Consider the following 24,599-nt stretch of genomic DNA (forward strand, 5'->3'; position numbering starts at 1 on the left):
TGCAATTACAATGTTCTCTTAAGTTTATTATAAACCAGTTTTATAGGCCACAAGGAAATAAAAGGACTATGTACAGCCTTACGGGAAACAGGCAGGGAGCTGAGGAGGGCCAAGATGAGTCTAGGGCCTTGGTGGGCGCATTCCCGGGGGAGGGGGCCCTGTAAGGGAAACCAGACAATCCCATGAGACTCCACGAACAACAGCATAAGAAACAAACAGGTCTGTGGTAACGTGGCCCTGAGGAATCGAGCCCACACCTCTGCGGAGCTACTTCCATACTCTGTGGCCAAGGGTCAAAGAAGGCCTGAAGTAAGAGTAAGAAGTTTAGTCAGTGCCTGATCTGCAACTTGAATCCCCAACCCTGCCCCAGCCTCCCACGCCCTGCAGTACTCGAGTGAGGTGAGGGGTATACATGGCATATGTGTTAACTAGGGACTACTCTGAGGCTGACTAGGTTCCTATGCCTATAAAAACCCATAGAGGAATAACCCAGACTAGAGAAACAGGGGTCACCAAGTTTGCCCATGGGTTATCTTATGGGGAAAGAACACTGGGCTTGGAGTCCAAACTCTCTGGGGGCCTATTTTCTCATCCATGTGGGGACTGATCTCAGCATTTCTCCAACTGAAGTTAAAGAGAAATCCGTAATAGTATAGCAAAGCCCAGAGCCCCCTCTTACTTACTAGGCACTGTCAAACCAAAGAGCATAAGACAATCTCATAACTTTTGTTAAGGATCCTCAGAATGCATTATTTCAGTGTCCTGAGGCCGCTGCCTTAGATACTGAGAAACACCCTGGGTGCAGGGCTGCTCTAACTGTTCTAAGAGGGGAGGTAAGCCCAATTTAAGAAATGTTCCCTCTTCTCTTTGCTTTCTGGATTTCCCTAGATTGAAGGCTTGAAAGCCCATGGGATGTGGTCTAAATGCCATCTTCCCTCCATTTCCTATCCCACTAGGCTCTAGGGAAAGACGCCAAAGTCACCACTGCAGGCACTTACCTCGCATCCCAGGGGGAGGAGGCCGCATTCCCGGAGGGGGCATGCCCATTGGAGTCCCTCTTCCAGGGGGGATCCCCATTGGGGGACCCATAGGAGGCCTCATACCAGGAGGTGGGCCCATCATGCCTGCAAGAGAAAAGCCCCAAGAATATAGCTCAAGTGTCTATCTTGAAAAGGTAGCAAAAAATCTACAAAGCTTTCCACCAAGTTCTGAGATAGATGGACCCTTCCACCCTCTCAGCAGCTCCCAGAAAACTGACATTTGAGCCTAACACCTAGGGCTCCCAATGGCTCTTGTCCACCTAGTCTCATCAGTCAGCCACGCTGGATCTCAGAGTAATCCTGCTTAATTACACAAACTCATCATCAGTTTCAGTCAAGGCTGTATCTCATCATTAATCCAGCTAAGGCATCTTCTGTCAATTAGCACTGGTCTCCCTATGGGCTCCTCACCTGGAGGGGGTGCTCCTCGGCCCATAGGTGGGGGAGGACCTCCACGGCCAGGTGGGTACTGGGTCGGGGCCCCGGCAATACTGGCTGTGGCAGCAGCTGCAGCGGCTGCAACAGTACCTCTACCTTGTGGGGTCATAACCTAAGAGGACATAAGAAGAAAGAGTTAGAAGAGTACAGTACAATGCAGCTTCCCACTCTTCTCCCCAACTTGGGGAAGGACAGCGAGAAATAGCAGACACCAAATCCCTTAATGCTATAACTCTCAGCACCAGACTTCCTATCCAAAACCACGTCGGGAAAGATCAAGCCTGACATGCCCAACTCCCATCTTCTAGACCTGAATGCAAGGATGTCCAATCCAAGTGAGAGAAGGCAACTGCATTTTCAAATATGACTCATGATTTCAAATGCTGTCATGGAAATATTTTCCTTAAATACAGTTGGCTAATTCGTACATCTCTTTAATAGCATCAACATAATTTACAATGGCAAATTATCCTTTTCACTTGATTCTAGGGCCATGTATAAACCGCAGTGAAACACTGATAGTCTGACAATCATAGGTTGGTCACTCCGGACCCTTTTGAAACTATGGGCCCTCCCCTTTATCCTTTATTTTAGCCACCAGGAGGTGGTACCCTTTCCCCAACTCCTCACCTGTTGGGATGGCCCGCCAACCCCACGGACTGGCCCAGCAAGTCCTGCAGGAGCCTGGGGCATGGGAACCCCAGCTGGGATTCCTCTGCCAGCAGCCCTGCCGATCCCTGGGCCCCCGGCAGCTCCAGCAAGTGGAACTCGAGCAATACCAGTCTGAAAAATAAACAAATACGCTCTAATGCCCAGTGGCCTAAAGATCAGAAGTATACTTTGGAATATCATTGCCAAGAGAGTCCCTCAGATTTAGAGGGCATCGAAATAGCTTATAAATACTACCTCTCCATGTGTGCCAACACCATTCTTCCTCCATCCAAGACTATGAGTTATCCCTGAAGCAGGGCAGAACTTAAGAGTAAGTCTAGAGAAACATGCCACAACTCAACCACCTATATGCACTCCTGTAAAAGTTAAACCAAGAGCAAAGGGCCAGGGTTCCACTCAAGGTTCAGCAGGCAAGGCATTAAAGGGACATGAGATCCATTCCCAGCTGATTCTAATCCGCTAGGTGACAATGGGCAAATAATCCCACAATCCCAGGCTGAGTTGCCTTATCTGCAAATGACATGGTTATGGTACAACGGTTGTGATCACAAAGGTTTACGATGGGGTTATGTTAGACCAGCCAATTCTACTGGAAGTAGGTACTAAGAGATTTGAATATGTACATGGACTTTGAACCAAGATATGCTAACATCCCTTGCAGACATTTTTAACTGGAAAAGGCAGAAACGTAAAAATCTCCAAAAACGAAAATGACTAGGATAAACTACTCTGTACTCACTTGAGAAAATCTTGCAGTCATTAACTTGACTTTAAAAGTGTACAGCAACTAGAAAAATGTCAACATTAAGTGAAAACACAGAACATAATATATGCCTACTATGTGTTAAGTACAAAAAAATCCAGATAATATACGTGGATTTTTAAAAAGTTAAAAGGATTATTCTCTTTTGATTAAAATAATGTCTTGGCAGGGCGTGGTGGCTCACGCCTTTAATCCCAGCATTTTGGGAGGCCAAGGTAGGCAGGTCACAAGGTCAAGAGATCGAGACCATCCTGACTAACATGGTGAAACCCTGTCTCTACTAAAAATACAAAGATTAGCTGGGTGTGGTGGCTCACACCTGTAATCCCAGCTACTCGGGGGGCTGAGGCAGGAGAATCTCTTGAACCCGGGAGGCGGAGGTTGCAGTGAGCCAAAATCGTGCCACTGCACTCCAGCCTGGCAACAGAGCGAGACTCCGTCTAAAAATCTTTAAAAAAAAAAAAAAAACCCTTCAAATGAAAAAGGGAAAGGGAAAACAAATTTGACTAGGTCTCTAAAGCCTGCACTATTTCTATGTGTAGCTTGGTGTTTACAGAATCAAGATTGTCTGAGATCAAATGTCAGTTTCACCACTTAGTAGCTGTGGCACCTTGGGCAAGTTACTAAGCCCTGGTTTATTCTATTTATAAGATGAGAATTTATCTCTAAAGAGATCTAAAGGATCAAATAAAATACTGAAGTGGTTGGTGCAAGGCAGATTCTCAGTAACTATGAACTATAACTGTACAAAACAAAATACACACATATCCTATTGTTTTGGAGTTACAACTTTTTAAGGTCCACCTAGGCTTTGTCGTCACATTAAGAACTGACCCAGATGGCTTCAGGTGCTCCCTCCACTGACTCACTATGTACATCAACTGAGAAACAGGTAGAGCTTTAAAGTCAGATACCCAAATTCTAGTTCCCTTTTTCCACTTCTTTCTTGCAGGGTAACCTCTTTAAGATTTCATTTATTATCTGAAAAAGGGGGCAAAATCCAGAGGATGCCTGTGAGAACTGCAATGAAACAGAATCTAACACAGAGCCTGGCTCACGGTAGGGCCTCCCCTCCTCCACAAGGCTTCCTGCTCTGACTTACGTCTTTGGGAGGAGGTCCCTCTACTGTCATTGAAACCAGATTCTCCCCTCGAAGCAGCACCAGACCGAGGACTCGCTTCTCTTCCCTTTCTGCTTGTTTGGAGTTCTTTGGCCTAAAGAGAGGTTTAGAAGGAACAAAAAAAGTGTTAGAGGTGGATAAAGTTCACCTGCCTAGTGGCCTCCAAGATTTGCTTATACTGCATCTCCTAACAAACAGTACACAAACTTTCCCAAGATAGCCCGCCTGGATAGTCTCTGCAGGCTGAACACATAACCTCTTAGGTGGCTATCTACCTGTTTCCTACCACGCCAAGAGGACACACTGACCAAGAGATAGGACAAGGTCAACAAAGCCCAGCCCGGGCCCAAATGCTATTCCACAGCAACTGTGAAGGCCCTTCCCTCAGCCAAGTATTCTTTCTTAGGACCCTATTCCCTCCCTTCAGCTTAAGGTCTTGCCAACATCAGGAGGCTACCTAAACAATTCCAGTCAAATGACTCCCACCCACCTCACTTACGTGCAGTGTCCTTCTAATATCAATTCAACCTCACAGGCCTATAATTCTGCCCCTCAACTTACATCAGAAATAGGAGAAGCCATAGAAGGAAAAGGTTAAGAGAAATTTCACATACACAGAAATTGAAATTTCATATCTGTTCCTCAAAAGCACAAAAACAGAAACCCCCAAAAAGCAACAACCAGAAACAGATGAACAAAATATAAATGTGACGTAGGAAAAATAACTGCAACAGGATAGGAAAGTGGGGAAAAAAGCTAAAGCTAGATCCTAAAAATAAAGGGGAAAAAATAGCCTGATTTAAAAAAAGAACTCAAAAGATTTTGCTTTTATATTTTACAGTATATTAACTGGTTGTCTGTGGATGGACAGTTTTTCCCTTTTTCGGCTCATATTTTCTTATTTTTTAAAATAATAACCATGTATTGTCCTTTCATAATTAGAAAAAAACCCTTCTGGGTATTTTAGTTTCTACTCATAGACTTCTTTGTATTTTCAAAAATATTTTCCAATAAACATTTTTTATTATCAGGAGGGAACTTTGGAGTAGCTCCACGCTCATCTGCTGGCCCCTCTCTAATATGTACCTGGCACCCAGGTATCCCTACCATATTTTTAAACTATACTTCTTGACCTTGGGTCACAGAAAAGGGAATTCAAAGTGAGTCACAGAATAATATGGACACTGCATATGACAAAAGAGCTGATGACCACAGAAGTCACATCATCTTTCTGTGCCTCAAGTAGCTTTGAATGTAAAACATGATGGGAAGATAGATCATATCTTTTAATGGGCCAAAAGCTTAAGATCTGTGAGACTCAAGGCAAGGGAGTTAGCCAATAACTTATGGAATTGTAGCAAAGTAGAAAATATCTCCAATTGTTTGTATAAATGCCAACAAAAATCACTGGCCCCAAACCCACATGGGGAGCTGAGCACTTACCCTGAAGAGGGTCAGAGGCTTCTTAAAGCAGTTTCAGACCAGGCTGCATTGGGAGAGCCCTTTAGGCTACAGCTTTACAAATAGGCAATGAGGCCAGAAACTCAAGCTCTCCCCCCTCACACACCTGTGGGGAGAACATGAGAGCCCTTTACCCCAGTACCCAGGGGCACACAAAGTCAGAGAAACAAAAAGCCTAGCAGCCCTTCACAACTTGTACTTTGCTAGACCTAGAGAGCAAGGTTTGCTGGACTGAAAAAGATTTCTTAGTGTTCAATGTCCCCATTTAAGTCTGCCCTCTAAAACTGGAGAATAAACAGAAAAGAACCAACTAGCTACATCACCACGTCTATTGCTTGGCCCACCCACTCAATCCATTCCCATCCTCCAGTCTCCGCCCCCCACAGTCCACTCCTCACTTGATCTTTCTGAACTCATCACAGTCACAGAGGATCAAATTCATGTGCTTGTCAAAAGCCTTGAAGGTGCCAATGAAGATCCGGCCGTCCTGCAGGATGCACCTCATCCTGTAGTCAATGTGCTGCAGCATCTTGCTGCTCTTGCCCACCGTCTGCAAGGAGAAATGGACAGGGATGAGACTCTGCTCTTTTGGACCCAAGCACCTCTGGCCCTCCCCAAAACTTCTCATGGCCTTCTTGTCCATGTGTCCAACTTTCTCAACAGATTCTTAGCTCAGTCTTCCACCCACAGCCCTTCCCTAGGAATTCTCCCATGCCACCCTGTTTTAGCCCTGACCTCTACCCAGTAATCTGCTATTCTCTCTTCCCTTAAAATCGGTCTTTCTCATATTATAATTGCCTTTCTCTATGTCGTGTCAGTTGCAGGGATGAGAGTATAGGGTGTCCCCAAAATAATCCAATCCATACATACTAGAGCCATCTACCACTGTGCAGATTATAGGTATGTGACTCAAGTGCTATGGAACATTCAAACTCATTAAAAAGACTTGAGTGAAGGAAGAGCTAGAATAGGGATGAAACTAAAAATATAATCAACAAGAAGCTTGTTATCAGGAAGGAGATCAGCTTCAAGGTGAAAAATGAAATCCACACATCAAGAATTTGTTAGTGTGCCTCCAAGACTATATTTGGCAGAGGGAAACTTCTGGTGGTTAGGGTGCTAACCAGTTTGGACATATAATGGTCTTTAATCCAACAAACATTTCTGCTTTTATAACCTGGGTTCCAATGTGCTAAAATAAAGAAGTGACTATATAGGTATCACTTTGTGAACTGTCAGGTACCCTAAGCAGTTGTATTTCTCTCTATAAACAAATCACCTGGCATTTGATCTGTATATCATCCTCCCATCAGTCTGACTGCTATACCCAAGTCCTAACCCACCAAGTGCCTTCTATGGACCTCTGTTCATCTCTGTGAGCTCAGCCAACAAAGTTCTGAACCTGCAAATATGCAGATCAAAACCTTGACTCCATGGCCGGGCTCAGTGGCTCACTCCTGTAATCCCAGCATTTTGGGAGGCCAAGGTGGGCAGAACACCTGAGGTCAGGAGTTCAAGACCAGCCTGGCTAACATGGCAAAGCCCTGTCTCTACTAAAATTACAAAAATTAGCCACACGTGGTGGCAGGCACCCGTAATCCCAGCTACTCAGGAGACTGAGGTGGGAGAATCGCTTGAACCTGGGAGGTGGAGGTTGCAGTGAGCTGAGATCATGCCACTGCACTCCAGCCTGGGTGACAGGGAAAGACTCCATCTCAAAAAACAGAAACAAAACTTGACTCCACACAAAGATACTGAGAGCCACCCTCAGGTTAGGTGGTTCAGTTTCCATTCAATGACCATTTTAACCAGCTTCTAACCACAAGGGATCTGAACCTTTAGGGCAACATTCACTGGTCCAGCTGAACTAATGTTTACTGGGTGCTCACTGTGTATCTGGCACTGTGATAAGCACAGTACATCTCATTTAATCCCCAAAATTGGGACCATTATTATCCCTGTTTTACAGATGAGGTCATGAAGCCGGGAGAGGTTAAGTAACTTGCCCAGTTTCACACTGAGAAGCTGTGTTGGAACCTAGACAAAATGAATCCAGCGCCTACTGTAACCAATTATCCCAACAATATCCTACCAGGTTTCCCTGCTTCCAGTCCCATTGAATATACGTGCCAGAGCTAGACCAATCTTTCTAAACACCACTAAGCTTATGTCATTTTGCTGGTTAAAATCCTTCAGTGGGCAGGCCGTGGTGGCTCACGGCTGTAATCCCAGCACTTTGGGAGGCCAAGGTGGATGGATTAACTAAGGTCAGGAGTTCGAGACCAGCCTGGCCAACATGGTGAAACCCCGTCTCTACTAAAAGTACAAAAAATTAGCCAAGTGTGGTGGCGGGTGCCTATAATCCCAGCTACTTGGGAGGCTGAGGCAGAAGAATCGCTTGAACCCGGGGGGCGGAGGTTGCAGTGAACCCTGATCGAGCCACTGCACTCCAGCCTGGGCAACAAAAGCAAAACTCCGTCTCAAAAAAATAAAAATAAATTAAATTAAATCCTTCAATGACATGCCTCAACACCACTGAGGTAGAATAACATGCAAGGCCTTTAGTAACTAGCCTCCTGCCAATTCTTCCCGTCTTCCCTACTTTCTTCCTTTCTCCTCCAGCAACTTTTTCTCAGTCAACAAACGCAGAAAAATCCAGTAACTTTTTAAATCTTGTTACCCTTCAGCCTTTGTTCCTTCAGTTCTCCGGGTCTGTAATATTCCCCCCATTTTCGCCGGGAACATTCTTTCTAATCTTTTAGGAATCTGCTCAGGAACCATCTATTTGAGAAAACATTCTTACCCCGCCCCGCTGCCGTTACTTTTACTGAATGACCACAATGAATTATATTATGTGTCCCCAACTATCTCTGTGAAGGAAGCAAACATATTTCAGAGAGTTGCCCCAGCGCCTGATTAGTCAGGCACAGGCAAACACAGACATATAATGAACAACTGAGTTGCACTCTTCCTCCAAACATTCTCTATCACCCTCCTCCGCCCTCCTCTCCATCCAGCAGACCTAGCAAGACTCTAGCGTGGTCCACAAGCCCCTTCCACCCACTTCCGCCAACTCTTTCTCAGACTCATAAACTTCCACAAGTCTGAGCCTTTTACCGGGTCCCCCTGCGGCTCCAGTGCCTGCTCCGAAGCCCGGGACATATATTTATTCGGCAAAAGTTAACTTAGTGCCTACTGGGTCCCAGGAATTAAGGCTACAGCGGTGTCGAGAGCCGCGGTTCTACCCTCGCCCCTGCCGAGCGACCTCGGCCTCCGTCCCCGGTTCCAACCTTTTCCTCGACCCCATGCCTAGCCGAACTGCCAAGGTCCTGGTCTTTCCCGCCCAGACCGAGCGGCCTCGACCCAGGCCTTCACCGCCATAAGTGGCTCCAACCCACGGCTTCCTCCCCAATCCGTCGCGGTTCCCACTCCACAACAGACTCGGAAGCTCCCGCGCCGCCAACCTGTGCCCTCCTTACCATGGTGGCGGTTCTGATGGCGCTGATCCCCGCCGGATTCGCCTCCTCAGAGGCCTAGCCTCTCTCCCGCAGCCGATTTCCCGCCGCCGCTACCGGAAGTGCAGCAGCAAGTAAAATGCGGTCGGGTAAAAATCTACTTCCGGTCCAGCTCAGTAGCCCTAGAGTTCCGGCCCCGGAGCGCAGCTTGTGCCGAGCAGAGGCGGGGCCTGGGGACTGGGCGTTAACATCCCGCTTTGAAGTAAGGAAAGCCTGCAGTTCCTGTTTGGACACCTTCCTAGCTTAAATCCGTACTCAGGGCTGCTCTGTGTCACACTCATCTCTCTCTTCACCCTACCTTTCCCATTACTCTCTCGGTCCTCATTTCCCATCACCCTCCCCGGCTCTCTCCTCTACAGCCACTATTCTTGCTCTTCCCTCCACTGGCTGGACGTGCTCCTTTTCAGCCCCTCTGCATTTGCTTTTGCCTCTGCCTGGAATGCTAGTCCCCAACGTATACCAAAAGGCTGCTGCCCTCACCTCTTTCAAGACTTGAGCTTAAATAACACTTTCCCAGTGAGGATTTCCCTAGCCATCCTATAACCTTCCCACCCACCTCATCCTCATCTCTCCTGTATTTCCCTCTTGCTATCTAACACGCTGTATATTTTTGTTAGTTATTTTATTATCCCCTCCCCGTTAGAATGTAAGATCCATAAGGGTGTGAATTTTTCTCTTTGTGTATTACTCATTGCTGTAGTGCCTAGAACACTTTAGCACAAAATAAGGGCTCTCTCTAGCCATATTTGTTGATAATCGCATCCAGTCGTATGACATTTATTTTTTTTCTGTGACTTTTTTTTTTTTCTTTTGAGACAGAGTCTCAGTCTGTCACCAAGGCTGGAGTGCAGTGGCACAATCTCGGCTCACTGCAACCTCTGCCTCCCTGGTTCAAGCGATTCTCCTGCCTCAGCCTCCCGAGTAGCTGGGAACACAGGCCTGCGCCACCACACTCAGCTAATTTTTGTATTTTTAGTAGCGACGGGGTTTCGCCATGTTGGCCAGGCTGGTCTCGAACTCCTGATCCACCCACCTTGGCCTCCCAAAGTGCTGGAATTACAGGCGTGAACCATCACACTGGGCCTTTCCTGTGACTTTTAAATACAACATATACACCCAAGGCTTTCAAGTTTGTTCCTCTAACCTTGGTCTCTTCATTTAACTCTTGGCCCTTTATATCCAGCTGCCACCGTGATGTGAATGTCTAATAGGTATACCAAATTTAACATGCTGAAAACTGAATTCTTGATTCTATTCACTCTTTCTAAAACCACTTCACCAGTGTACCCCATCCCCGAAGTTTCTTGGATTAAAAAAGAAAAAAAAGAAAATGACAAATTTGAAGCATATTTCAGTCTTTTTCTCTGCCATCGAATAATCAAATTCATCAGCAAATCCTGTGGCCCCCACCTTCAAATTATCTTGAATATGACTGTTGTCACACACTCCATTGCTTCCACTCTAATCATAGCCACCATCATCTCTGTCTTGGATCATTGAACAAGCCTGTAACTTGTCTCTTTGCTTCCTTTCTTATTCTCACAGCAGCCAGAGGGATCCTTCTAAACGTACTAGGATATCAGATGATGTCATGCCCTGGTCTCCACTTACCAAAAACTTCCCAGCACACATGGAATAAAATCTAGCTCTGCACTCCTCTCCAACCTCACTTGTCTCCTTCAACATTTTCCTCATTCATCATTCTCCAGTTACACTAATCTCCTTGCTGTTCCTCAAACCCAGCAAGGAAAGCTTCCACCTTGGTGCTTTGTCTTCTTCACACCATCTCTAAAAGGTATGTTCTGTTGTCCCGTTTCTGTCACCTGTGGATGAAGAGGTGAAGCCTCATAGAAATGCATTATGTTGCCCAAAGTGGCGGAGTCAGAGTGGGAATATAGGTCCATCTGGCTCCTCAGCTGTTCATTTGCCCCCACCTTACCCAGCTGCCTAACACATCATTCATGCATGCATTTAAAATAATTTTTATTTAGCATCTACTAAGGCCATGTACTGTTATTGGGATAGAGTCCTTTCCCTCATGGAGCTTTACATCCTACTGAGAAAGACATAGTAAACCAAATAAATAAGTATGCAATGTAACATTAGAGTGATATGAAAAAAATAAATAAAGGCAGAGGACTGAGAGGGATGGGGTACAATTTTGGCTAGGTGGTCAGGGGAAACTTCTCTGGGGAGTGGTATGTGAGCAGAGACCTGAACCTACACTCAGATCTATCAGAAGGATGAATATTATGAAGGACATTCTAGAAAATGTATATAAAGGGAATCATATAATAATATGTGGTCTTTTGTGACTACCTTCTTTCACTTAGCACAATGTTTTTAAGGCTCATCCATGTCATGACACGTATCAATACTCCATTCCTTTTTATGGCCAAATAATATTCCATTGTATGGATGTACAGTAGTCCCCCCATATCCATCTTTCACTTTCTGTGGTTTCATTTACCCACAATCAACTGCGGTATAAAAATACATGAGTACAGTGCAAGATATTTTGAGACCACATTCATATAACTTTTATTACAGTATATTTTTATAACTGTTCTATTAGTATTGTTGTTAATCTCTTACTGTACCTAATTTATAAATTAAACTTTATCATAGCTATGTATGCATAGGAGAAAATAGTATATATAGGGTTTGGTAGTATCTGCTGTTCCACGAATCCACTGGGGTCTTGGAACATAACCTCCTCAGATAAGGAGGGGACTACCATATTTTATCAGTTCATCAAATGATGAACATTTGGATTGTTTCCACCTTTTGGCTATTACAAATAATGCTGCTATAAACATTCGTGTACAAGTTTTCATGTGGACATGCTTTCATTCCTCTTTGGTATCCAGCTAGGAGTGGAATTTCTGAGTCATATGATAATTCTAATTAATCACTTCAGGAACTGCCAGACTGTTTTCTAAAGTGGCTTCACCGTTATACATTCCCACAAGTGGCGTATGAGGGTTCTGATTTCTCCATATTTTCACCCATATTTGTTATTATCTTTTTGATTCAAACCATCTTAATGTGAAGTGCTATCAATTTCATCGTGGTTTTGGTTTGCATTTCCCTCATGGCTAATGATGTTGAACATCTTTTCATGTGCTTGTTGGCCATTTATATATCATCCTTGGAGAAATGCCCATTCAGATCCTTTGCTCGTTTTTTAATTGGAGCATTTGACTTTTATTATTGAGTTGTAGGAATTCTTTCTACATTACAGATACGAGTTCCTTGTCAGATATATGATTTATACAGGTTTTCTCCCATTCTATGAGTTGTCTTTTTTTTTTTTTTTTGAGACAGAGTCTCATCGCATCACCCAGGCTGGAGTGCAGTGGTGCAATCACAGCTCACTGCAGCCTGACCTCCAATGCTCAAGCAATTCTCCCACCTCAGCCTTCCGAGTAGCTGGGACTACAGATGCTTGCCATCATGGTGGCTAATTTTTGTATTTTTTCTGTAGAGACAGGGTTTCACCACGTTGCCCAAGCTGGGTTCAAGCAATCCACCCACTTCAGCCTCCCAAACTGCTGGGATTACAGGCATGAGCCACCATGCCTGGCCTTTTCACTTTCTTGATGATATCCTGTACAAAAGTTTTTAATTTGGATGAAGTCTAATTTATCTTGTTGTTGTTGTTGCTCATGTTTTTGGTGCAATAAGAAAAATCTTTTTTGCCAAATCTAAGATTATGAAGTTTACCCCTTTGTTTTCTTCTAACAGTTTTATAGTTTTAGCTCTTACGTTTAGATTTTTGATACATTTTTAGTTCATATTTTACATATGGTATAAGGTAGGGTCAAACTGTATTCTTTTCTAAGTAGATATACAGTTGTCTCAGCATCATGTGTTAAAAAGACTCTTCTTTCCCCCACTGAATAATCTTGGCACCCTAGTGGAAAATCATTTGACCATTGACACATGGTTTTATTTCTGGACTTCCAATTCTATTCCTTCGATCTATACGGCTGTCCTTATGCCAGTACTATACTATCCTGATTACCATTTGCTTTATAGTAAGTTTTGAAGTCAGAAAGTGTGAATCCTCCTCCTTTTTCTTTTTCAGGGTTGTTTTGGCTATTCTAGATGCCTTGCAACTCAATTAGTTTGCCAATCTACAAATAACGGAAAAGGGGTCATGAATTCAGAGCCAGGGATTAAACAGGCAATTCATTTGGTCTTTACTTGATAAAATGGTCCCAAGTTTCAGTCTACATCAGGGGTGGGCAAATTTTTTTAAAATATGTATAAGACTGGTTAGTTTCCAATAAATTTTTTGTTAAGGGCCAGAGAGCATTTTAGGGTTGGCGAGCCATTTGGTCTCTGTTGCAATTACTCAGCTTTACCATGTAGCATGGAAGCAGCTATACTCAATACCTAGCAAATGAGTGTGGCTGGGTTCCAATAAAATTTTATTTATGGATACAAATAGATGTCACAAAATATTATTATCCTTTAAGTTCTTTGCAACCACTTAAAATGTAAAGACCATTCTTAGCTCAAGACCACACAAAAACATGTGATCAGCAAGGATTGGCATTTAGGCTGTAGTTTGCCAACCTCTGATGTAGACCATTTTATTTCTGTGTCTAGATTCAGGGTCACAGCCCCAGCTGAGTATTCATAATTAATAGTTTTGACTTGCATTATTTCTTTGGCTTATGTCTGCACTCACTAAATATATGCAGTCAAAATTCATGTCTTTTCCCTCATTTTAAAAACACACACATATACGTTCACACTTGTATCAATCTGCGTTTGACAGGGAGACAGAAACCATACAGTAATTTAAATTAAAGAATTATTTTGCCCGGGATGGTGGCTCATGCCTTTCATCCCAGCACTTTGGGAGGCTGAGGCAGGCAGATCACCTGAGGTCAGGAGTTCGAGACCAGCCTGGCAACATGGTGAAACCCCATCTCTAAAAATACAAAAATTAGCCGGGTGTGGTAGCGGGTGCCTATAATCCCAGCTACTCAGGAGGCTGAGGCAGGGAGAAATGCTTGAACCAGGGAGGTGGAGGTTGCAGTGAGCTGAGATCGCGCCATTGTACTCCAGCCTGGGCAACAAAGCAAGACTCCATCCCAAAAAAAAAAAAATTATTTTGCAAAGATAAATATAAATACGAAAAGAAAATCCTACAGCTGAGGGGGATTACCCAAGGATAAACTTGGAAGGAGGGTTCCCTCCCCAAGCCTAGGGTTCAGTCCTTCTTGGAGTTGTAATTGCAGCCTACTGGATAGCAAGAAAGTTTGAGGGGGGAAGTTGTGCAGGCCAGAGTTGGTCTGCAGTCACTAGGCAAGCAGAAATAACCCTCTGGGGCACAAGCAAGCCAAAGCTGGCAAATAGTACACAGAGGGAATTGGGAATAGAGAGAGAGCTGGGGGTGTTGATGTTGACACAAGGCCTGGATCACACGGTGTCTGTGTGGGGAAGGCCTAAGGAAACAACAGGAGCCAAGGTTAATGGGTGGATGAGCGGAAGCGGCCAAGGCACTGCTGTGGGCACTGCTGGAAATGGAGGCTGGAGAGCTGCAAGAACCTAGTACACTTCTGTGCATAGCTTGGGCTGGGACAGCCAACAGTGGCTACCGGGGCCCTGGTGTGCAAGCACTAGAGCTGAGGAGAGGGTCAATGTGGGCTGGGGAGGCTCAAGCCCCTGCAAAGGAGGAGGTCAGGTGGTCTGCTTGCTAGACAGCCAGTCCCATGGGGCCCCCAGCATTTGTACCAGTGGGGCTGCAGAGAGGGTATAGCAGTGGCCTGGGCTGGGGCACAGGCCTGTGCTGTTTAGGCTCCCAACTGAGCCACCAGTGCCTGAGTGCAGAGCTGGAGAAAACGTACTCCTGTGGTGGCCAATTGGTAGAAAAAGCTGTGTCCTGCAGGCATTTAGCATGGGAGAAAACTTCAGTGGCCATGGAGTGGAGTAAAAATGGGTACTCTCGCAGAGGTTGCAGTGAGCCGAGATCACGCCATTGCACTCCAGCCTGAGCAACAAGAGCGAAACTCTATCTTAAAAAAAAAAAAGAAAAGAAAAGAAAAGAAAAACACAGGTACTCTCCAGGGACCTGGTCAAAGAGCCACCTGACCCAAGAAGGAGGGCCCTTCCCCCTGCAGTGTTGCTGTGGTGCCCTCTACTGATAAACCTTATGCCAGCTGGCAAAGGAAACACATAAACGGCCTAGGTCCATTTTCACAGACCAGGCAACAAAAGGAGAATTTGAAGCTCAAACAATGAATTGATAATTGGCACAATTCCACATACACACACAGACGTACTCTACCACATAGAGAGGCACAATCCTGGATGCAGATGGGAAAAAGAGGATACCCAGTTTGACTTACCCTCTAGAGAAGAAACTATTCTTATGGTAAACACAGATAAGAGGGGTGTTGACTTTCTGCTTAGATTCTTGGAATGGCAAGAACTTTTTCTCTTTTGCATATGTGTCTACAGTTCGAAAGCTGTGTTTGTGAGTCCTCTTTTACATTCTTCCCTGTCTTCTACATTCAGGCAATCACCAAGTGCTTTGGAGACAAACCCTATGAAGTCTATCTTCTCTTTCAGTCCACTCTGCTATTGCCATAGCTTGTTATAAATTTTGCCTGGACAACTGCAATACTTCTGACTTCCCAAATTTTTACTGGTCTCAGTGCTGTTTATCACACTTCCTTTCATTCTATTAAGTTTCCTCTCGGATTCTCTGCAATATCTCTTCTAGATCTCCAGCCCCATATGAAATTCCTTTGCCAATATATTCAGCAGAAAATCTGATTGGAAATGTTTTCATATTCTTACTAGCTATGTCAAGTGTACCTCCAATACTGCACAATTTATTTACCCTAAGATTTTTACAGGTTGAGCCTTTCTCTCAAGACAGGTGACCAGATGCAGTGGCTCATGCCTGTAATCCTAACACTTTAGAAGGCCAAGGTGGGAGAACTGCTTGAGCCCAGGAGTTCAAGACCACCTGGGTAACATAGTAAAACCTTGTCTCTATTAAAAAAAAAAAAAAAAAAAAAAAGACAAATAAGCCACTTTTAGTGGCCGTGACTTAGGAGAAGGTATAGGCCCTTCTTCTTTAACCTAGGTTACAGGTTACTAGAACAGACACCACAGAAGAGAGGAAGCTAAGACAAAAACGATTTTAAGTAGCATTAAAATTCACAAAATTCAGCTCTCTTTCTCCCAGCCAAAAAATCGCTTTCTAGTTCCCAAAGGAATTGGAAAGCAGGGAAAAGCTAAGAGCTGATGGCTGGCAGCAGTAAGGGCGCTGCTGAGCAACTGCTCTGCCTGAGAGCGGGCCGAGCTGGGGAAGCTGGACTCGGTCTTGGGGTCTGCATCAGCAGATAAGAGCGTCACCTATCCTCATGTGTAACCTGGCTTTGTAAGATTTTTCTAGTCATCAACTACTGCCCCATAACTCACAGAACGAATGCTTTTACCCTTCAAGAACACTAGTTAGATAGAACTCTAGGAATCTTGTTTCATTATTTGTTTTTTAGGATTCTAGAATGTCGTGCTTCAACCAGTCCCAAATTTCTCTTTAATCAAAGAGCAGCTGAGTGTTTGGCTATTCTCCAAAATGATTTCTAGGTTAAAATTAATGAATAAGATATGGGGCTAGATAAAAATACTTCTTTCCACAAGAAGGTAGATTTTATCCCTTACACATTTCATGCATATTAGAGAAAATAAAAAAGCTATAACATGGTATTTACTCATGGAAAAAGATTATGCAATGAGAGAATCTCATGTCTGTCAAGAATCCTCTACCACTTGCTCCCTTTCAGAAAAAAATGATTTAAAAAATTATATGTGCTTACTTTGTTTTTGTTTGAAATGGAGTCTCGCTCTGTCGCCCAGGCTGCAGTGCAATGGCGTGATCTTGGCTCACTGCAACCTCCGTCTCCCAGGTTCAAGCAATTCTCCTGCCTCAGCCTCCCAAGTAGCTGGGATTACAGGCATGTGCCTCCACACCTGGCTAATTTTTGTATTTTTAGTAGAGACAGGGTTCCACCATGTTGGCCAGGCTGGTCTCGAATGCCTGACCTCAGGTGATCCACCTACCTACCACTTCGGGAGTTTTGGATTTGAGCCCAGCACCAGGTGTGAGCCACCGCACCCGGCCAACTTACTTTGGATATATGAGAAATATATGCACAGATATGTTGAAATTAGGTTAGAGCTTGCATGTATAAACTATTTCACCTTTAATCTGAATCACTTTACCTAATTTCACAACCAGGTGCTGTCAGATTGCCTGCCATCTTGAAAGTCCCTTAAACCCAAATCCTTTCTGTGGACTCATCACACAAGATACCACCTTATGACTACTCCAGGGAGTCATATTTCTGCAAGTTTTTTGGTTGGATTTCGTTGTTTCTGCTCATTGCGATTACTAGGTCAAATGTTTCCAAATTAAAATTGATTTTTTTTTTTCCCCAAAGAGACAAGGTCTGACTATTTTGCCCAGGCTGGTCTCAAAGTCCTGGGCTCAAGTGATCCTCTCACAATGGCCTCCCAAAATGCTGGGATTACAGGTATGAGCTACCATGCCTGGCAATCCACTACCAATTTTTCAGAAAACTCAGCAAAAGTCAATATAAAAAGAAATTCTAAAACTAAAAGTGAGGCAGAATGATGGTGGGTTCTGAACTCAAGATCATGGTTTGAAGAAATGGGTAGGACATTTGGATAGCCAAATTAAAAGGCCAAAAAGAGGTGGAGCTCAAGATTTCTTGGAGTGAGGCTTAGATGGTAAGGCCAGAAAGGATGCAGGTAGCAATTAGACTTTAGTTTTAGTCCCCCAGTTCTCTAAAGTACCCCCCACCCCACCCAATCTGGTGCCCTCATTGATAGGACTTGTTTGGATGCTGCAGGCATTTGAACACCAATCTCATGTTGGAAATAAGTTCATACACAAAAACTGAACTCCTCCTTCTTAGGCACCAAAGCCATAGTCCTGGAGTGGAGAATTTGCACCTCTCTTTCTTCTGAGAGAAACTCCAGTACATTTCAATTCTGTTTCCTTCTGGGATGGAGTGGAAAGGTCCTGTTAGTGACCCTTCCTAGAAACAAAGGAGGGGAGTGAGCATAGCCCGGGGAAGCCCCTTCCAGGGCTGGAAAGATGACATCTTTGCCCCTCTCCCTGTGCTGGGCTAGGGCGGGCAGTCCTTTCCCTGGGCCATGTCTGAGGTCGCTACAGGTTATGGGGGATTTCAGTAAAAAACAATAATTTTGCATCATTTTTTTTCTTTCCACTCCTTTTTTCAAAAGAGCTGGTTTTCTTGTTTGCTTTTTTCTTTCCCAATGGTAGGAGGAATATTGGGATTGTCTGGAATGGGGAGGGACTACCCCTTCCCTCTTCAAAACCCTAGAGATTATATACCTGCATATACTTTTCCCTCAGTGGCCTCCAATTCTGATCAGAAGTTGGTGTTATAGGGGTAGTTCTGGCAAAGGGTGGTGGCCCACACTCCCAGACATGCACATCCTTTTCCCTCATCAGACCTGACTCTGAGGAGCCACTGGATAATTGATGCTATGGTGTGAATGTCTCCTCCAAAATTCATGTTGAAATTCAATTGCCATTATGATGAGATTTATGGGTGGGACCTTTAACAGATGATTAGGTTATGAGGGCTGAGCCCTCATGAACAGATTAATGCCAATATCACAGGAGTGGATTAGTTATACTGGAGTGGGTTCCTGATAAAAAGGGTAATTCCAGCCCCCTTTTTCTGTCTCACATATTCGCTTGCTCTACTGTCTTCACCATGGGATGATGCAGCATAAAGGCCCCCACTAGATGCTGGCACCATGCTCTTGGACTTCCCATCCTCTAGAACCATGAGCCAAATAAATTTTTGTACACTATAAATCACTCAGTCTGTGACACTCTGTTATAACAGCAGAAAACAGATTAAGACAGCTAACTTCATGCCTGGGTTGAGGCAAGTGGGGAGAGGCATTGGAGCCAGTAACTCTTTCTTTTTTCATCCTCTCCTTGAATGAGGTGTCCAAAACACTTCATGCTTCTTCTGATTTTCCAAGCCTGATAAGCATTTTATGGATCTTGCAAACTCTAATTGGGCAAACAAATTTGCTGGAGCCTAGGAAGGCCCTCTCCAGTGAATAGTTATTGGCCCAAGACAGAGAATCAGAGCCAGGGCATGTGGAGTTTATTCAAAAGTCTGGGCAATTTGGGCTCTGAGGGAGGAAGATTTTAAAAGGGTGTGGCTAAAGGGCAGATCCTTGGCCTGAAAAACAATGGACGGAGTATGGCTAGGTTGTCTCAGACCAGTTATTAGAGAGATGATGTGTGGGTATCATTAGCAGGACTGGGCCCTAGGATTGGAGGGCCAAGGGGACATGGTATCAGAGCTATGTTTAGGGGTCTTTACATCTATTATTGTTGATCTGACATGGGGAGTAGCTAAGAGGCCCAAGGCAATGACTCATGACTACAGAACAGTTTGGGCATGGTTAAAGGACCTGCCTCTGCAATCTGGAAGGCTGCAGAGGGGATGTGGTTAAAGGGTCCCTGGAACTGGAGGACATGAGCAGATCATTAAGGACTGCAAAACTTCAGTGGAGTAGAGAAGTATTCAGGAAAGACACCTGCAGAAAGAAAGAAAAAGAGAGAGGGCGAGGTGGGGAGAGAAAGAGAAAGACACAAAGAGAGAGAGAGAATACCTAGGGAAGGAAGCTTTCACAGAAGGTGAAGAAAGTGATCAGTCTGGAGAAGAGACAGCCCAGTCCTGGAAACCTGGAAAATCCCCTCCCTGCAACTGGCCTGTCTCTAGAACCTAATCACTCCTCCACATGAAAAGGATCAGATTCTCCAAAAAATCTATTAGATTGATTCTCAAGGGTTGAATTCATGCAGGAAACCCTGACTGTGAATTTGAATTCCTTGCACCTTTTCAGTCAGATGAGTGGCCAAGCCACACAGCCTGAACTTATTGAAGAAATTTTGAACTAAAACAAAGGGATAAGAAAACATGGGAAAGAACTGGTATATGAAAATAAAACGAGTTGATCATTTTTTGATTACTTAAATAAAGCCTACTTTTTTATTTCATCTGATTCCAAGAAGTAGAAAAGAATGCTTATTTAACAGTTACTGCCATCTTCACTCACATACAGAGTACATGGGGGAGTCAAGATATTTCCTGAAAACCCCTCAGAGGCGAGTGAGGTAGTGACTTGGGGTAGCAACACTGTCCTCCTAAGTCAGTTGAGGAGTGACATCGGGATGAAGCTCCACCCACAAGCCCTGCCCACAGAGGTCTTCTCCCTGAGTGTGTCCTCCTTTAGTACAAGATGAGGTTTAACTTATTGCTAATGTGTTTCACATTTTCCCTCCCCACCCATGTAAAGCTTGTCCCAAAAAAGCTGTTCTTTGATGAGGACTTTTTCCTAAGTCCTTGTCCATTCTCCCCACACATGCAGAATTTCTATTCTATATACTCTGGGGCTTACTGAGAGGTGACTCATGGCTGAAGCCTTATCTACACTCCTTATATACCTAACATGTCTTAGAATCAATTATCTGGAGAGACAATGAGATGGAAAACTGAGGATTCATTGGGGAGTCAGGGCAGGACTGGACAGAGGAAGAGACTGACCTGCAATGTGTCTGCAACCCAGTGGTCCTTCAGTTCGATGGGGATCTCTGGACCTGGAATGACCTTCTGGAGTTGTCCCCGTTGAGTCAAAGGTTGGGGCCAGAAGCTACCCCTGCAAAGGTGCATCGCCCCTGTGGTGTGTGCAGCTCCCTGTGGCTGAGAGCGAGTTCCAGAGTGGAGTGCATCTCTGGAATGCATCTCTGCCAGCAGCAACACTGTTCTCTCAAGCAGCTGGGGTGTTAAGCCCTGAAAAGGTCATCTGGGCAGAAGTCCACAGTGTCCCCACATGCGGATTCTCCCTGTGGTATGTGATCACAAAAGCTTTGCCCATACATCCTGCAAACAAAGACCTCCTTCCTGAGGGCCACTTTGTGCCTGACTGTCCATTCTTTTACTGATGCTCACCAACACTCCCCAGACAAGGGTGCTTTCCCCTGAGGCTATCATTGGATGTTTGGTAAATGTTGATTATTGCTAAAGCCTTCCCACAGTCCCTACACATAAACTTCTCTCCTAAGTGTGTTCTTTTGTGCATGCTGAAGGCTGACTGATGGCTACAGTTGCCCATACTCTGTACTCATAAGGCTCCTCTCCTGAACGTGTCCCTCCCATGCCCGATAACAGTTGACACATCTCTGGAACTTCACTCACAATCTGCATACACAGGGTCTACTCCCCGTGTGTCTCCCTGGGGTAACATGAGGCTTGACTGGTCACTCAGGTCTTGTTCATGACCCCCGCATACACAGGTTTCTCCCGTCAGTGTGTCCTCTGGTGTCTGATGAGATTTGACTTATGACTAAAGCCTCGCCCACACTCCCTACAAACATAATGCTTCTCCCCTGAGTGTGTCCTCTGGTGGACAAGGAGGAGTGATTTCCGGCTAAAGCCTCGGCCACACTCACTGCACACGTAAGGCTTCTCTCCTGAGTGTGTCCTCTCATGTACAATGAGGGATGACTTGTCACAAAAGCCTCGCCCACATTCCCTGCAAATATAAGGCTTCTCATTTGAGTGTGTCCTCTGGTGTCTGATGAGATTTGACTTCTGGCTAAAACCTCGCCTACACTCCCTGCAGACATAATGCTTCTCCCCTGAGTGTGTCCTCTGGTGGACAAGGAGGAGTGATTTCCGACTAAAGCCTCGGCCACACTCACCACACACATAAGGCTTCTCTCCAGAGTGCGTCCGCTCATGTATGATGAGGGTTGACTTGTCGCAAAAGCCTCGCCCACACTCCCTGCAAACATAAGGCTTCTCATCCAAGTGTGTCCTCTGATGTTTGATAAGATCTGAGTTCTGGCTAAAGCCTCGCCCACACTCCCTGCAAACATAAGGCTTCTCCCCTGAGTGTATCCTCTGGTGTTTTCTGAGGGTTGACTTATCACAAAAGCCTCGTCCACACTCCAGGCACACATAGGGTTTCTCACCGGAGTGTGTCCTCTGGTGTCTGATGAAGGATGACTTCTCGCTAAAGCCTCGCCCACACTCACTGCAAACATAGGGCTTCTCCTCTGAGTGAGTCCACTGATGTCTATTGAGGATGGACTTGTTTCTAAAGCTTTGCCCACACTCCCTGCACAAATAAGGCTTCTCTTCTGAATGTGTTCTCTGGTGTCTGCTGAGGTTGGACTTCTGGCTAAAACCTCGCCCGCACTCACTGCACACATAAGGCTTCTCCATCGAGTGTGTACGATGGTGTCTGATGAGGGTTGATCTATCTTTAAAGCTTCGCCCACAATCACTGCAAATGTAGGGCTTCTTCCCTAAGAGGATCCTCGGGTTTGTAATAAAGTTTGATTCCAGGTTATGGTCCGGTTCACACTCTCTACAGTTGATTGCTCCAAATCTCAAGGTTTCTAATTCCTTCAAGCCTTTGTCTAGCTGCACAGGGTTTGGTCTTTGGGCTGAGCTGGGCTCTATTTCTACCACCATGTTGCCTTTTCTAGGACTTGCTGACTGTCTTTGGAGTGGGCTGGGGAATGCCCTTGAGGTTTCTCTCTCCTCTGTCCTTGCAGACCAGGGTTTGGAGCCACCTCCTCTCTCCTGACCTTCTGCATTTTCATACCAACAGCTTGGATGGGAATACTGCTGCCCCTGCTGTTTCCAATGCCCTGGGCTAGAATTCCCTGGATGGAAGTGATTTTCTGCACATAAGCCCAGGAAGATCTGAAGTACATGTTGACTGAGGAACTGCTGACAGGAGAAGGCCAGAAGGCAGGAGGAACAAGTGTAGATTTCTGGCTCTGGTTCTGCTGAAGAATGAAAGTTTTCAGTTAGAGTAGCCATAAGTAGGGCTGCTGAGTTGTTCTGCCTTGTCTTAGGACAGAGAATGTTTTACTGCCATGCCTGTAATCGATAATATAAGTACAACACAATTTGCTTCTGAACAATGATTCCTTTACATTCCATCACATTTTCTATAGCAATCCAGAAAATCCACACCAAAAATATCTTGAGAAACCAGGAACCTCTCAAGTAAGTATTCTGCTCTGTAAACAGCTTCAATTATAGTTAGCCTTCTCCTAAGCCATAGACATTCACATTGGTATACACTGTCCACAACTCTTTGTTCTGCTTGGAGATAGTGGTCTCTATGACACATGTGGATATCTCCTCCATGACTTTTCTTATTATATAAAAAAGGGTCTGATAGACATAAAAAGTCCCTAATTCTGGAGGGCTTCTGAATGTAGGAGAAAGTGTATAGAATACTGGTTAAAGAAATTATTGTATATAAAACAAATATAAATTTCAGGCTGCCCACCTGTAAACAAAGACTTATTAGAAAATGTCAAAGTACTAGGTTCTCTACTAAGTATTATGAATTCAGTAATGAACAAGAAAGACATGGTCCATGATTTTAGGATTCTGGCACCAAGCCAAAACAACAAAATCTGCCTTTCTTTCCACTTTTCATAAATTAGTAAAAAGAAAAACTTCATTTACAGCAGCACCTGCCTACAAAATATCAAAACTAGATGTTGCATTTCATCACAACATGATCTATCCAATTGATGCTGACAAATGACCACATACTTGGCCCCAGACCCTACGGGGCCTAATTGAAGACTTCTGCCTAACTAATGAACCCTGGAATCTTTATAATCAACTGTATCTGTCCTTAAAAACTCATCCTATCCTATCCGGAATGCTAGTTTTCAAACCTTAATTAGCATAACCATCAATTAAAACCTTTTATTTTTCCCCCTTACCAAACTATACAGTGAATTTCTTCACTGTTGTGTCTCCTTTCCTATTAAGTAAATGATTTGTGCCATTTGATTTTTTGACCTTTTGTGGTCTTTTAGTTTTTGACAATGTGTTTTCCCTTTGGTTGCTTTGACAAGGCACTGACCAGTGCTGGAACTGCTGGACTGCCAGAGGAGCACAGCTGTGTGTAGACTGAGCCGTATATGCTCAAAGCTGCTTGTCTGGCAGCCTTGCCATGGGTGAGACTCTCAGTAGCCATCAGGCTCTGCTTGCTGTCACTGAGCACTCCTTGAGTTTATTTGGTTTACTTGGGTTCTCAAAGTAACTCATTATTTGTTTCTATTTCTGTCCAGTCATCTCTTGTAAGACTTGTGGTCATTCCAGTATTTTGTGACATGAACTTTTTGTCTTGATATTTTGACTGTGATTCGCTGCCATCTTTTTGGCTTATCTAGAAGCATACCAAGTCATTCAGACTGCAGTCTGAATATATATATGGCAGTGATGTAACACCCTACATCACTGAGAAGTATTTCAGTAGGAGAAGACATCTCATTTGTGTCTATTTTGTGTTAAACACTGGAACCAAAAGCTCCTTACACTTAACACCCTGTTAAAGGGACCCCGTGTACACTCATTATGATTCTAATCCCTATGCCTTACTAGGAAAGTGTCATCATTCCACTAAAGATAATTTAGATTTACTGAGGCCATTTTGGGGAA

At 44.5% G+C, this 24,599-nt stretch overlaps 2 protein-coding genes and 1 long non-coding RNA gene across 12 annotated transcripts in view; 1 reads left to right on the plus strand and 2 right to left on the minus strand.

The window, feature by feature from the left end:
• On the minus strand, window positions 1-9,117 carry SNRPB (small nuclear ribonucleoprotein polypeptides B and B1). Of its 2 annotated transcripts, XM_063633489.1 has the most exons (8): window positions 8,974-9,117; window positions 5,893-6,044; window positions 4,016-4,127; window positions 2,109-2,261; window positions 1,452-1,590; window positions 999-1,124; window positions 258-304; window positions 1-158 (listed from the first exon to the last, which is right to left on the minus strand). In XM_063633489.1, exons 1-7 carry the CDS (start codon window positions 8,974-8,976, stop codon window positions 294-296), a joined length of 696 nt encoding a protein of 231 aa, XP_063489559.1. In that variant the 5' UTR covers window positions 8,977-9,117; the 3' UTR covers window positions 1-158; window positions 258-293. The 2 variants fall into 2 exon arrangements, with proteins under 2 accessions (XP_063489559.1, XP_055120923.1); XM_055264948.1 differs by lacking the exon at window positions 258-304.
• The window catches only part of LOC129474096 (uncharacterized), a 20,076-nt gene continuing 4,576 nt past the window's right edge, over window positions 9,100-24,599 (plus strand). The window contains exons 1-3 of one of the 2 annotated variants that reach the window (XR_008654448.1): window positions 9,100-9,211; window positions 10,555-10,804; window positions 18,824-18,869. This is a non-coding gene — a long non-coding RNA (uncharacterized lncRNA). Of the gene's footprint in view, window positions 9,212-10,554; window positions 10,805-18,823; window positions 18,870-24,599 lie in introns of those variants that run through there. The other variant, XR_008654447.2, reaches the window with a different exon arrangement.
• The window catches only part of ZNF343 (zinc finger protein 343), a 37,977-nt gene continuing 23,998 nt past the window's right edge, over window positions 10,621-24,599 (minus strand). For 5 of the 8 annotated variants that reach the window (XM_055264941.2, XM_055264939.2, XM_055264943.2 and 2 more), the window contains one exon: window positions 20,078-22,918. In XM_055264941.2, the coding sequence (XP_055120916.1) occupies window positions 21,423-22,918 (1,496 nt within the window). In that variant the 3' untranslated portion in view covers window positions 20,078-21,422. Of the gene's footprint in view, window positions 10,833-20,077; window positions 22,919-24,599 lie in introns of those variants that run through there. The other 3 variants (XM_055264944.2, XM_063633484.1, XR_010119364.1) reach the window with 2 other exon arrangements.

Source organism: Symphalangus syndactylus, chromosome 24 (genome assembly GCF_028878055.3).
Source record: "Symphalangus syndactylus isolate Jambi chromosome 24, NHGRI_mSymSyn1-v2.1_pri, whole genome shotgun sequence".
In the NCBI taxonomy this organism is placed as follows: Eukaryota; Metazoa; Chordata; class Mammalia; order Primates; family Hylobatidae; genus Symphalangus; species Symphalangus syndactylus.